The sequence below is a fragment of the Polyodon spathula genome, chromosome 10 (genome assembly GCF_017654505.1).
Source record: "Polyodon spathula isolate WHYD16114869_AA chromosome 10, ASM1765450v1, whole genome shotgun sequence".
NCBI classification, from domain to species: Eukaryota; Metazoa; Chordata; class Actinopteri; order Acipenseriformes; family Polyodontidae; genus Polyodon; species Polyodon spathula.
In genome coordinates this window covers 33,177,880-33,191,768 of record NC_054543.1, presented here as the reverse complement: position 1 = coordinate 33,191,768, position 13,889 = coordinate 33,177,880, and the positions used below count along the sequence as shown (strand labels likewise).

General features: G+C 37.8%; 1 protein-coding gene across 1 annotated transcript; it reads left to right on the top strand.

Moving 5' to 3' along the window:
• The first annotated feature begins 1,211 nt into the window (after positions 1-1,211).
• LOC121322332 (bifunctional purine biosynthesis protein ATIC-like) lies at positions 1,212-13,889 on the top strand. Its single transcript, XM_041262155.1, has 16 exons — positions 1,212-1,315; positions 1,982-2,108; positions 2,537-2,613; positions 2,712-2,778; positions 3,534-3,622; positions 3,766-3,917; positions 6,478-6,634; positions 7,219-7,344; positions 7,769-7,876; positions 8,062-8,147; positions 8,553-8,642; positions 8,885-9,010; positions 9,830-9,922; positions 12,644-12,826; positions 13,213-13,368; positions 13,652-13,889. Exons 1-16 carry the CDS (start codon positions 1,297-1,299, stop codon positions 13,769-13,771), a joined length of 1,776 nt encoding a protein of 591 aa, XP_041118089.1. The 5' UTR covers positions 1,212-1,296; the 3' UTR covers positions 13,772-13,889.

The window sequence follows — 13,889 nt, the reverse complement described above, 5'->3', positions numbered from 1 at the left end:
CAACCAAAAAACATTTTTTAATTGAAAAATGACTACATGTATTTTACTAAGATTTTTTTACATTACTATAACATATTTTTTCTTTTAATATAGAATTCCCCAAACCAGTGTTTCTATACACTTTTAAAATATCGAGGAATCGTTTAATACAAATGATACAATAGTCACAATAAATATTTTAGTATATTTAGTATATTTCCATGTTGACAAAAAGTCATTCAAAATGCCTGTGATCTGTAAAAATATGCAAAAAAAATAAATAAAAAAAAATAAAAAAAATAATAAAAAAAAAAACACTTGGAAGAAAAAGGAGAAGAACATTTTTACCTTACTTTGGTGAATTATTTCTCTTACTGTATGACAGGTACTGACTTTTATTTTCTACATTTCACCTAAGAGTGTTGGGAACTACACATGAAAAGTGAAATGGTGCTTTTGGCTGATTTACTTTTGCTGCGCCAATACCTGAAAACACGTAAATTGTCCTTGCTGTGTAGTCTGGCAGTTCTCTCTCTGATAACTTGGAGCGCCGAACTACCGTTCATCTCAATACCAGGAATTATACTTCAGGTTCACCAGAACATACAGCGGTCCGTACAAAGGTACCGCCAAATGTACCTGTCAGGACACTGCACTCTGATTGGTTATCATATTATCGTTAATAAAACAATTAATTATCCTCTCCCAACACCGAAACCCTAAGGTCAGTATCCTATATTGCAGCCATTACACATCTAAAGTAGTTCATGTTTGGCAGTGAATAGGAGTTTTTGTTACTTTAAAAAAAGTGACCGGAGGTGCTGACTTCCTCAGTTGTCCTGACGGGAACATTTCGTGGTACCTTTGTAGGCACTGCGAACATACATATTGGTTTCATATTTACTCTATTATTATTATTATATATTATTATTATTATTATTATTATTATTATTGTATATTCCTTGAAGGCAAACGACTTCCCATAAACCACCGAGACATGAGAGACTTCTGGACAGTATGTTTATGTTTATTTATTTTTTTTTTTTTTATATGATTCTAATGCATCATATATGTATGCTTAATGTGTAAAAAATGCGATACTGCCCCTCCGGTTAGCATTTGTGTGCGATACTGTAACCTTCTGTTGGTTGGCTGCCCGTAATTAACCGAGGTGGAACTTCCTCAAGTTCCCAGCATGCTTTGTGAAGCGTATCAACCAGTACAGCATAATATGAAAACCACGTGGGTAGGGGACAGGCAGAGGCAGAGGCAGCTATTGTAATCATTGCTGGTGGCGGTAAAACAAATAAGAACACCATGAATACAACTGAAATAGGTAATGCGTGCTACCAGTTTCAATTTAAGTAGGTAATACGTTACAGTGTCATTGGGCTAGATACAATTGCCGTCATAGTGAAGTTATTCTCTGTTAGTTATAGTAAAGACATACTGCTAAATAACGAATGATATGATATAGAAATGAATATCAGCTGATTTTGTATTCTGCTTCCGAGGGTAGTAACTGGTCAAATGTCAAAGCTTAAGTTATATGTGCGTCTGCTTTGCGTTCGTTTGTGCACGAAGTTGCTGAGGTACCGACGTGTGCTTGTTGCAGAGGATTGCAGTGCTGCAGTTGTCGTACTGTGCATTGCCACTTTTCATCGTGACTGAAATAAGAACGCCAAGGTCGAGATTACAGGCTGAGGGTGTTGCAATGAGGTCCAGAAGTTTAGGTTAAATGTTATGGGCAGACTTTTAGTATATTAAGGGGGTTTGTAACAGGCTGTATATGTTTTGTATTTGGATCATAAATTCAGATGCATACAACATGAACAACAAATAAACATTACATTGAACGGTGTGTCTGGTTCAGTTGTTGTGCGTGGTTTTAAAAGTTCTGTAAAATAACAACAGCAAAGCTTTGTTTTTGTCGTTAGTGTTAATACTATGTTCTAATTTGTGATGCTTAAACAGTGCACTGTTTGCTGCTTCTGTTTTTCAGCCTTGTTCAGTGTCTCTGATAAGACTGGTCTGGTAGACTTTGCTAAGCGCTTGTCTGCCACCGGTCTGTCCCTAGTTGCCTCTGGAGGGACAGCCAAAGTTCTGCGAGAAGCTGGGCTCCCTGTCAGGTAGGTTTGTATGATTCCTGGGGACCTCTCCCCTCATCCCTTCCTCCTTGAAGGTGTGTTATCTGGTAGGATCTTTACAGATATGTTTGATTTTGATGCTTAAGATGACAAAGTTCTAACCTGTTGCTGCATGCATTTGCAGGGGCATGTATGTTTGGTTCATAGACAGATGTTGTAAGAATATTTGAGGGGTCTTGTTGGAAACTAGAGCTGAAACTGGTGAACAGCCAGTACTGTCTAGTGTCTGCTTTAAAAAAAAAAAAAATAATGTAATTATGGGGTGTATCAATGGACTAATTAGGTCATGTGTTGATGTATTAATGGTGTGCGCTTTGACTGTTGATCTGCAGTCTCAGGAACTTTTCATGGTGTTTTTCACTTGTTGTGAAGTGTGTAGATCCGTTTTGTATTGATTTATTCCACTGCAGGGATGTTTCTGATCTCACTGGGTTTCCTGAGATGCTGGGGGGGAGAGTGAAAACGTTACACCCAGCAGTTCATGGAGGTAAATGTTCCAGGTGTCTTTTTAACTGATCTAAACAGTAATCTAAACCTGGAGGTTGCCAATATATTGCTGCCTTAAAATAATAATTCTCTCCACAGGGATTCTGGCGAGGAAGACCCCATCAGATAAAGCTGATATGGACAACCTAGGTTTCAGTTTTGTGAGGTACATTATGTGTAATGTACTTGCAGTGCATTTTTTTCACCTCCCTTTTTAATAAGGAGAAACTATTGCATTTCCTTCTTCTTTTGGTGATCTTCAAATGATTGCCTCCCTGTGTTATTAATGAAGCTCATGTGATGTACTCCAGAGAATGTGGGGAAATTTGTGAATGTGTTTACACTGGTATTGCTGGTCATGCGTGAACAATTTGAGTACAGCTAATTAAAGGACTGCCGCCTCCTGTTAGATGTGAATGTATGTCATGTGTCGTTGGAATATTATAAATATCTCATGCAAACATATGTAATCTTTTGAGACTGTCAACTAGACAAGTATTGGAAAGCTGGCTTGTATATAAAGTATTAGTCTTAACACAAGCACCAATTTGGACCACCTCATGTAGCAATAGGAGCGTGAACACACCTGGGCGTCTACATAGTTTTTTGAGCGCATCCTGTCTGTCTGTGCAGTGTTTTGAATGAAGATATTAGCCAAAGCACAGTGAGATGTATGATCCTCACAGAACGTGTGATTTCTGAACTACAGTTTGTGGTTGATGAAAATAGGGTAAAGTTACCATTATCCATGCTGATGCCTTGTTAAAAGCCCTTACAGAATTTCCTCAGTCATAATCGGCTGTAAAGGGTTCAGCTATCTGTTTCACTCTGGTGTTATAGAACGCCTCAATTCCATTATTTGTTGTATTTTATTAATTCATTTAATTTGTTTTCATTGATTGTAATGTGATCTCTTTTTAGGGTTGTGGTGTGTAACCTGTATCCATTTGTGAAGACAGTCTCCTCTGGTGATGTCACAGTCGAGCAGGCTGTCGAACAGATTGATATTGGTAAGCTTTAAAGATATGGAAGCAGAGCGTGGTGCTTGCTCTCCCCCACAATCGTTTGTGTTCCACAGTAGAGATGTTCAGTTTCTTTGGCTATCCCAAAAAAACTCTGAAAAGGTGATATGATTTGCAACTGTCTTGTGTAGGTGGCGTGACACTGCTGCGTGCTGCGGCTAAGAACCACACCCGGGTGACCATTGTGTGTGACCCTGATGACTACGACAGGATTGCCAAGGAGATAGAAGATTCTGAGGCCAAGGACACTTCTCTGGAGATGCGGAAAGTTCTGGCTTTGAAGGTATTTTAGGATAATTACATTCACCTCCAAAGAACATTTCTAATATGGGATAGGATATGAAAACTGCATTTCATTATAATTGGTGTACAGCTATTGCATGGTATACCTGCATAGATGCTACAAACTTTAGAAAGTAGTGTTGTAAATCGAACCCTGACATCGATTTATCGAGTTAATGCTTTTTAAAAAGGAAATAAACTTCTCTCACAGTAACAGTTTAAAGCAGTGGTACTCCACTCTGGCCCTCGATCTAATCCAGTCCAGGTTTAAAAAATTGAGTGTCTCCCCACGTCAGACTATAAGATAAACACAAAATAGTATTTGTATTAGTTTATCTCGAGTTAGTCTTTGTCACCTGGATAGCTATTGCCAAAACTCATTGACCAAATCTTTAGGGGTGATTTTTATAATTTTCAGCATCTTTAAACACTTGTAGTAAAAGAGCACTAAAGTAAACTGTAGCTATGTTTCAGCATGAATGTGACGTGTGTCTTGTTCACCAGAAGCAATTTTATTGAACAAGTATGTTTAACTAAATTTAAAGTAAAATTGGCTGTGGTGATGATTATATAAAAGTGTATTTATTTGTTAATAAACAACCAAAAAAAGCCTTGCTTGCTTTTTGCAAATGTAAAACTAGAAATTCTCTGCATATTCCGCAGCAAACGGATCCCTTTGATCTCGGCTGATTTGTTCAAAACAGTCGTCGGTAAAGTGCGCAGAGCACAGTGTAGAGGACTCTGTTATTGCGCCATGCTAATTTGCTCTTAAGTTTCATACGTTTTTCCCATACATTTTTTTGTTTTGTTTCAGTTGGGAATTGAAACGGAGACCCTTTAAGTGTGTTTCCACATCTGGCAGCAATACACCTTTTTGGCATTTTCCAAATCTGACTGCCATGCACTAAGTGTTATGAGGCAGTTGCGTTCCCCTTCTCGTGTCACTTCCGCCAGCATCTCCCAGTAGGAGTTTTCTAAACCAGGAAGTGGCTGAAGGTACAGAAATCGGCTGAACGGAGCGTAATAAAAAAAAAAAAAAAAAAAACAGTTAAAATTTTCCAAAAAAAATATTAAATATACAGTGCCTATAGGAAGTATTCACCCCCTTGGACATTTTCAGTTTCTTGTGTTACAGCCTGAAATCTTGATGCATTTAAATGGGATTTTTTTTTCCTTAGATTCTGATGGCAGTCAAGCAAAGGTACAAAAAAAAAATTTAAACTGCGCCACGTGGGAACGTAATAATGTTAAATATTAGTTTCGCTCAAGACGGACTGCTGCAGCTGGGACTGATTTAAAAACAAAATTTGTTTGTACATTAACAAAGCAGGTTACTTTAGATCTCTGCATCATCCTCATCCAGTATTTGTTCACAGACGCATATTCTCATTTACTTTTAGAAGCAACAACACAGGTTATGTAGTTGACAGTAAGTTATTATATACAAGACACGTTTTTTAATTTAATGGAATATTCAATTTCATTAAAATATTATCTGTTTATCGTGGTGTCCCAATCGATAGATCATATGATTACACCTTGTAACAAATTATTATTATTTTCTTTTTGTTCCTGGGTAGTAAGTGTTATTTCCTAATTGCTTATGCCTCAAAAGTATAGAAAATGGCTATTATTCCCCACAAACTTTGCTTACAGTATAATCGTAAATCTCGAAAAACTACTCACTTCTAAATCTTTTGTAGTCATTTTTGTATTACTTAGGTAGAAATACATGTTAATTTGGATCCATATGTTGTTTTTTTTCTGACTATGTGAACAAAAAGACACACATTTGCCCGTTTTCCCACTGGAAATAGTGATATTTTGAAATATCACTGTCTTGGTCACAAAAGCAAAGTTTGTGGGGAATAACAGCCATTTTCTATACTTTTGAGGCATAAGCAATTAGGAAATAACACTTACTACCCAGGAAAAAAAATTGTGTTACATAGTGTTATTATCGTTACCTTCCTTGTAAATGCGTTACAACCTCATCAAATTGATGCTTCCACTTTTAATAATTGATTCCTAGCAAATTAAGATAAAATATAGCTACACATGTGAGGACTATTAATTCAAATTATACTAGTTAAAAGGGTTTGAAAAGCTTGTGATAAAATATTTAATTAAGATCCTGATTTAGACTGCAGATGGGGTTAGGGGTTATCAGATTGGTGCAGATCCACATGGTTCAAGGGGTTTGTTTTTCATGAAAACCTTTTAATGATTAACCATACAAATATGCATGTCAAATATATACCAGATGTTCGAGTAGATAGTATGTAAACTCTGCCCTTGTTTCCCATTTCTTTGACCGGACACACTATAAACACAATGAAGCACTTAAACTGTGTATCCTGTGTAAATATCTTATTAAAAATGGAGACAGTCTTTATTACAAACATTTATTCTCTGACCCTTGCGTGGCAGAATTAGAGGGATTTCACTGTACATCTTATCTTGTAAAACGTATTATCCATTTGCCAGCACACCAGTGTTTTACAAATGTAGTGAAGTAAAATGTATATATATATTTTTTAAAATTTCCTTTCTATCTTCAGGCTTTTACTCACACAGCCCAATATGATGAAGCCATTTCGGATTATTTCAGAAAGGAGTACAGCAAGGGGGTCTCCCAGCTCCCCCTGCGCTATGGGACAAACCCCCACCAGGCACCTGCTCAGCTCTACACTCTCTGCCCCAAGCTCCCCATCACAGGTATTACCCTTCACACCCTCAACACTGGCTATTACTGTTTTGTTTAGTGGTTCTGATCTTAAAAATAACTAAATGTTTCATCAGGGTTTCCCTGCCCAGACAAGATAGGGTGAAATCGGGTTCTATTTTAACATACCTGTTTTTGGAAGAAATAAAATTAGATAATGTACAAAAAAGGAAAAATAAATTAACTAAATACCATGATGCCTGAAGGTTTAAATAGAAGGAATAGTAGATTGTTACATCAGTAGTTACCATGGCATCAAAAGATAAGTGTCTTCACTGCTGGTTTTTAAACACACTTTACTTTGACAAAGGTATGTCAAATACTGGAGTTGTCTTTTGAGATCTATCGATTTATAATCTCACACACAGTATTTTAAAGGTATTAGGATTTCTGGTTCACAGTTAGGAGGGCAGAACCACTTATCTGTGCTTTATACTCATCTCATATCTCTCCCAGAATGACAGCATTGTAATTTAGAGCATCTATTGTTTCATTCTTTAAATACAATGCAATAATGCACTGTCAAGGTATTATTATTTTTTTTTTAAGTGACTGGATCATTTTTCTGTGTCTTCAGTGGTGAATGGCTCCCCTGGCTTCATCAATCTGTGTGATGCACTGAACGCCTGGCAGCTAGTGAGAGACCTGAAGAAAGCACTGGGCCTACCTGCAGCTACTTCCTTCAAACACGTGAGCCCTGCCGGTAAGGATAGAAGAGGGTTCTTAACCCCTCCTTGAGACGACAGTCTTTAGCTCTGCAACTGGAAAATCATATAATGTACATTGTCATCAAACCCTTAAAGCTTTGCCTAGTTTAGGAGTCTTACCTGCACTCTACTAATTGCGTTGTTTGCTTATATACACTGCAGGAGTCACCCTTGCAAATGTGTGGTTTGATTCAAGTAATTTCATTTAGTGGGGGTTATTTGCTAGATACATTTTCAGTAATTGTGAATTTTAGAATACATGGATAGATAGATAGATTTTAAATTTCACCGTTAAACCTGTCTTGATCTTAAAATTGGTCGGTTTACTTTGTTCTCATGATAGTTGTTAATTAATTAAAGGTCTACAATTGTGTTCTGAATGAATTGACATGAAATACCCTGTATCAATTTGTCCACTAGGTGCTGCTGTTGGTGTGCTATTGAGTGAAGAGGAGGCTAAAGTTTGTATGGTGTACGACATGTACAAGGATCTTACACCACTGGCAACTGCTTACGCAAGAGCTAGAGGTAATGGCAGCCTCACTGTTAATATGTAAAAAAGAGCAATATGTACAAATTATACATGTGTACTGAAACCTAAAATGTTAGAAAGTGTGATGTACACTAGCCATTTTAATAAAAATGGTGACTTGGAGATTCTGTGTTTTCATGTATTTATTTTATTTCACAAGTCTGTTCTTGTTTGTTTCCAGGTTCCGACCGGATGTCCTCATTTGGGGACTTTGTTGCTGTGTCAGATATCTGTGATGTTCCTACTGCCAAAATCATCTCCAGAGAGGCAAGTTCAAGCAGCATGGCTTGAAACGACAAGTGAATGAAGAAATAAACAAATGTTGTGGAGACACTGTTGAAGTCAGTTATAATGTATTTTCAGATGGATATGTTAACAGTAACTTATTCTGGACATAGGAACAAAATGGGCAAAGCAGATTGTCAGGAAACACTGTCAGATGCAAAAGAATTTTGCTTCAGTTTTATTACTGTCTAGTTATTTACAAACACAGTATGGAGTATACAATGTTCAGGTTGTGGTCTTTATCTAGCCCCCACTGATAAAAGTCTTTTGGTTGGAGTTAGGCCTGAAAGGCAAGCTTTTCCTTCTTAGAAAGTGCATTATTTTATTTCACAAAATCCAGCACGATCATTTTGATTAAATGCCAAAGTGTAATCTGTTCATTGACAGGTATCTGATGGAATAATTGCTCCTGGTTATGAAGCAGAGGCGTTAAAAATTCTGTCCAAGAAGAAAAATGGAAACTATTGTGTCTTGCAGGTGAGATGATCTAATTTTAAAATGCTTCCTCTGTCTGCTATGATGATCTTGGTCAAGTAAGATTATCAGTGTCCAATAAAACCTGTCTGTTTAGCGGTCCTGTTAGTTTCAGGTTGGATGTTGAACATACAGATGTCGCAAACTGTGTTGAGAGCCATTTTATGCTGTGCAAAGGGCTACTTTGTTTCTGTTTGCATAAAAACAACGATGACCTTGTTTTTCCCCTGCTATGTTTGAATTAGATGGACCCTGAGTATGAGCCAGATGAGACTGAAGTGCGTGTTCTCTTTGGGTTACATTTGATGCAGAAGAGGAACAGTGCAGTTATTGACCGGTCGCTGTTCAGCAAAGTCGTCACCAAAGGAGAAGTAGGTGGACCAAAACAACAGATTGTGTTAACCATAACTGACGTTTATTACTCGGTGAACCTTGTAATTTCAACGTGCCATCATGAACTATGATTATTCAATCGCCAGGGGCTACCATAAGCACCAGCATATTAAATACAAGATATGAAGAGAATACAATACTTTTAAGTAGCCGTCACGTCTCCTTCAATCCATGACTGACACATCGCGTACCACATTAGGGCTGTTACTTTGGGCATTGTGACTTTGCCCCCTTCCTGGATGACTGGCTTCCGACTGACCCTGGAATTAACTTTGACAGACCATCCAGTCCAAAGCACACTGTTCCTTTTACACAGCGCCCTCACAGGTCGGGAGGGAGATTGACTAGGATTAATTTGCTATCTGTTACACTCCACCAAATTGGAACTTGACTAATCAAATGCACGGATTACACATGTACATTAAAAAAACAAACAAACCTAAGACTTGAGTGGTTCATGAATATACCATCTGTACAGCAGTTGCTCAGTGTGACCGGTATAGCAAGGTGCTACCTGCCAATTCTCATTGCTTACTTGCACACGTTTTCCGTGGATATTTCTGTGAACCAGTAACGCCATTATTTGTACACTAATGTTAAAGGAGTTGTACTGACATTTGTCTGTTTTCCTTGCTTTTCCCCATAAAACAAAACCCATTTGTTTCCCAGGAAAAGTTTTAAAACAAAAAAAAAAAAAAACTTACAAGCCTTCAACGATTGCTGTCCAGAAAAATTATTTTGGATAGACTTTAAACTAGATATTCCAAGCTGGTTGCAATTCTTCATTGTTATTTCAGCTCCCCGAGCACGCAGTCCGGGACCTCATTGTAGCCAGCATTGCTGTCAAGTACACCCAGTCTAACTCTGTGTGCTACGCCAAGGATGGACAGGTAATTTGACTAGGAGAGAAAGCCGAGGAGACTGTGTTTCAGCCAGACTCTTCTTTTTGTAGGTCTGGCTTCACTCGGATACATTAGCTAGAACGTGTGCATGATGATTACTTATGAACAAGTAGACAGACCACTGCCTTTATGCTCATTAGGATGTAGGGGTAGATGTGGTACACAGAACAAGCAAGACGGTGATCTCATTGAACCTGGCCCCAGAACACAAAGTGACTGAAAGCCAGTAGACGTGAATGTCTGGCCAAAAAAGACAGGATGACTTTAATTGAGGACTGGGGGTGCAGAGGAAAAAGTTCTCACTATTAGAATGGCTTGTGAATAGCAGGAGATCTGCTGTACATAAGGTGGGCTTAGTAATTTAAACTAGCAAGTTTAAAATTATGAATAGCTAAGGATTCCATGGTACTGTTACTCTAAATTGAGGCTTATGAATGTTTTAGCATAAAACAGTAATGAACTCTAGTGTATAAATAATTGCAGCAGTAAACTAGCAAGTATAATAAATAGCTTTAAACCGTGTTTTAGAATTTTTTTTTTGGGGGGGGGGGGGGTTGAGGCAATGCCAGAGTCAGATTAGAAATGTGTTTTTGTATCTGGTAGCCATCTTGGCTTAGGTTGTGAGAACTGCATGGAGCCAAGATGGCCACCCTTACACAGCCACATAGTTGTAAAAGTTTTTTTAAGTTGGTACTAGATATGGCAAGGCTGAGAAATAAGTGTAGAATATGGTGAGGTGTTAATTGATGGTCAAACAACCCCTGGCCACATGCTTTAAAATAATCAAGAAATGTTTGTTTTGAGAAGGAGAGTAGAGAAGACTGGGAGTAGCCAGTTGTGTTCCCCGTTTATGCACTGAGATAGCCGTAGCTTGCGTGCTGTTTGTTTGTTTAAACCTTTTGTTTTGCTAAAGAATAAGTGTTTGAAAGCGCTCAACTGCAGCTTCCTTATTTTGACCATTGACTAAGCTTTATTTTTTTTTAGATAGATAGATATAGTGCTGGGACAAACCAAGAGATTTTCATGTTTGGATGTTAATTTGTTTTTCAAAAAGTAATAAAAGCCATTATATTGCTCTGAACACAGGCAGAGACAGCATAGGGGCAGGGGGCGTAACCGTGGCCCCTGTGTGGTGCTTCTATTTTACACCAAGACTTTGCAATTTGTAACACGTTAAAATAGAAAAATATTGCAGGAGTAAAGAATAAGTTGGACTTGCTTTACCCCAGAGAATTAACAAAACAAAGTTAAAAGTTTTGTTTATTCCCAAAACAAATAGCACATAAAGCTGACAATTATTTTTTTTCATTCCTTGCCATTGCTGTTTCTTCACAGCAAACCGTGGCCATGTACACTAAAGTACAGTAATAAAATGAAGGTTACAATTCCTTTTGTAGCTGAACAAGCAAACAAACTGAAATGTAACTTTTAAACACTTCAAATAAAACAAACGTGGAAATGGCATTGTGAAGGGGAGAATTGTTTTGATTCTTATGTATTGCATTCCTCAGGTCTTTTTTAAATAAGACAGCAGCACAAAGCATTTTTCTCCCAGTGCATGTGCGCATAATCTGGATTGTTTACTTTTTGCTGTCCTAAAACTTTTAAATAGAGGCTCTTTTTTTTTTTTTTATGTATTACTCACACAGAGCTCTTTTAAATTTGCAATTTTTTTGGTCGCACAAATTCTGGTGTGGCGGCAAATAAGAGCAAGGTGTTTCTGTAATTTTTGTAGAGAATATGAACATCCTGATTTCTATATCCAAAATACATATTTGTTTGTCTCAGCATGAATATATATTGTAAATATTGCTGGGTCATGGGGATACTTCAAAAGCTGTATGAAAATATATAGTCCCTGGAGAATGCCAATATAATCCATGCCATCTTGTCTTTGTTTAGTGTAATAAAGTAAACCGATTTTGTGCCCGAGGTTGATTGATGCAGTTTACAATTTGATTTTGAAGATGGCAATTTTTTTTTTTTTTTTTCATTTTATTTTAAAATGCTTTGAACATCTATTGTGGAGACCAGAGTTGGAAGGAATACCAATTTTGTTAAGACTTGTTGGTTGGAGTGCAGCTCCTCTTACTATGTACAGCATTGGTCTGGAACTAGATTGGCAGACATTTGCTACCCCTTGGTTTAGAATTGACGGAACCTAATTTAATTATTTTATTTGTATTAAGAATTGTAAACTATTTCTATAAATTTGGACTATATCATGTGCAAGCTTTACAATAGGTAACCAAAGCATTGTTTTTCTGTTATGTTAAAGAAGTAGCTTCAAGTGGCATTAAGTTAGGGTTGTCTTGTTTGTTTTATATTAAAGTAATATTAGAGCAACATAATCCAGAACCACTCAGTATGATGGTAAACAACAAACATTTAATTGACAAAGTAAAACAAAAACAAAAACAAAAAACTAATGACATTTGAAGCTATTTCCTCCTTCATGATAAATTGAGGGTCTTCAGATATTCCATGCATATGCAGAAATGTATGAAATGCCATTTACTCCTTAATCATATGTCCCTAGACTGGGCATAATGAGCGTACCCTGGCTAGAAGCATAACCAGTGCTTCTGAACTCCAGACCAACATGTGTGGTTAAACATTGTACTGGTAGTCACTGCAGGGAATGATGAGAAGCTTTTCCATGCAGCCTGCTCCGGTCTTTCTGATGACATTCCTGTATTTGTGTTGAAGGTGATTGGTATTGGTGCCGGACAGCAGTCCCGTATCCACTGCACACGCCTGGCTGGTGACAAGGCGAACAACTGGTGGCTAAGGCATCACCCCACTGTATTATCTATGCGGTTCAAGACCGGAGTGAAGAGAGCGGAAATTGCCAATGCTATTGACCAGTATGTTAGCGGCACCATTGGTGAGGTAAGGAAACTCAAAGCTGAATCTTCATCAGCGTTCTAAGGAGGAGCAGACTTTAATAATAATAATCTTTGTTTTTATAGAGCGCCTTTCATAGTGGGCCACCAACACAAAGCGCTTTACAAGATCTGAGACTATAGTGTGCGAACTATGTATCAGTTGCAGAGTCACTTACAATGACGTCTCACCCGAAAAACTTTGGGGATTTTAAAGGAATTGAATGGGTAGATGCCTTGATTACCAAGGCATGGTAATCTACAAAACACCCCTTTTTTATTTTTTATTGTTTTTGCTGATTTAAGTGAAAGCATCATTTTAGTGCCTGCTATTTCAGTAATGTTTTGTGCAATTACACCCCAGGCTTAAACAGTCCTCTCCCCTTCTTCCAGGATGCAGATCTGGAGGCGTGGAAGGGGTTATTTGAGGAGGTCCCTGTGCTGCTTTCTGAGAATGAGAAAAACAACTGGGTCAGTGCACTGAAGGGGGTGGCTCTGAGCTCTGATGCCTTTTTCCCTTTCAGAGACAATGTGGATAGAGCTAAAAAGGTACCTGTCGTCTGCTTTCATTCCTTGATTGCCAATACGAGTGTGTTCCTGTCAAATTTAATATATCTGTATATTAAAGAATGTCATTTTGCCTCAATTCACTATACTGCCCACTTGAAATATACATTCAAAAGGCCACATCTTTGAGTTTTTGTAACCAAAATATAGATGATGCTTCAAAGTGGTGATTAACCCCCTATATTTCTCTATCGGTAAGCTTTATTATGCATGCTGTATTGTTTAAAAGTGGAGCTGAGTTTTGGTTTTACCCTTTTGTTTCCAGAGCGGAGTGGAGTTCATAGCAGCCCCATCTGGATCTGCAGCTGACCAGGTTGTGATCGATGCCTGTAATGAGCTGGGCATTGTTCTGGCACACACCAGCCTGCGTCTCTTCCATCACTGATAATCTCCATCCATCTGCTACATTCCACTTGCATGTTTACCTCTTTTTCATCTGAAATACTCCCACCTTTATTTGTAATACTAGTGAGTACTAGAACAATAAAACCTTTTCTTCTGTA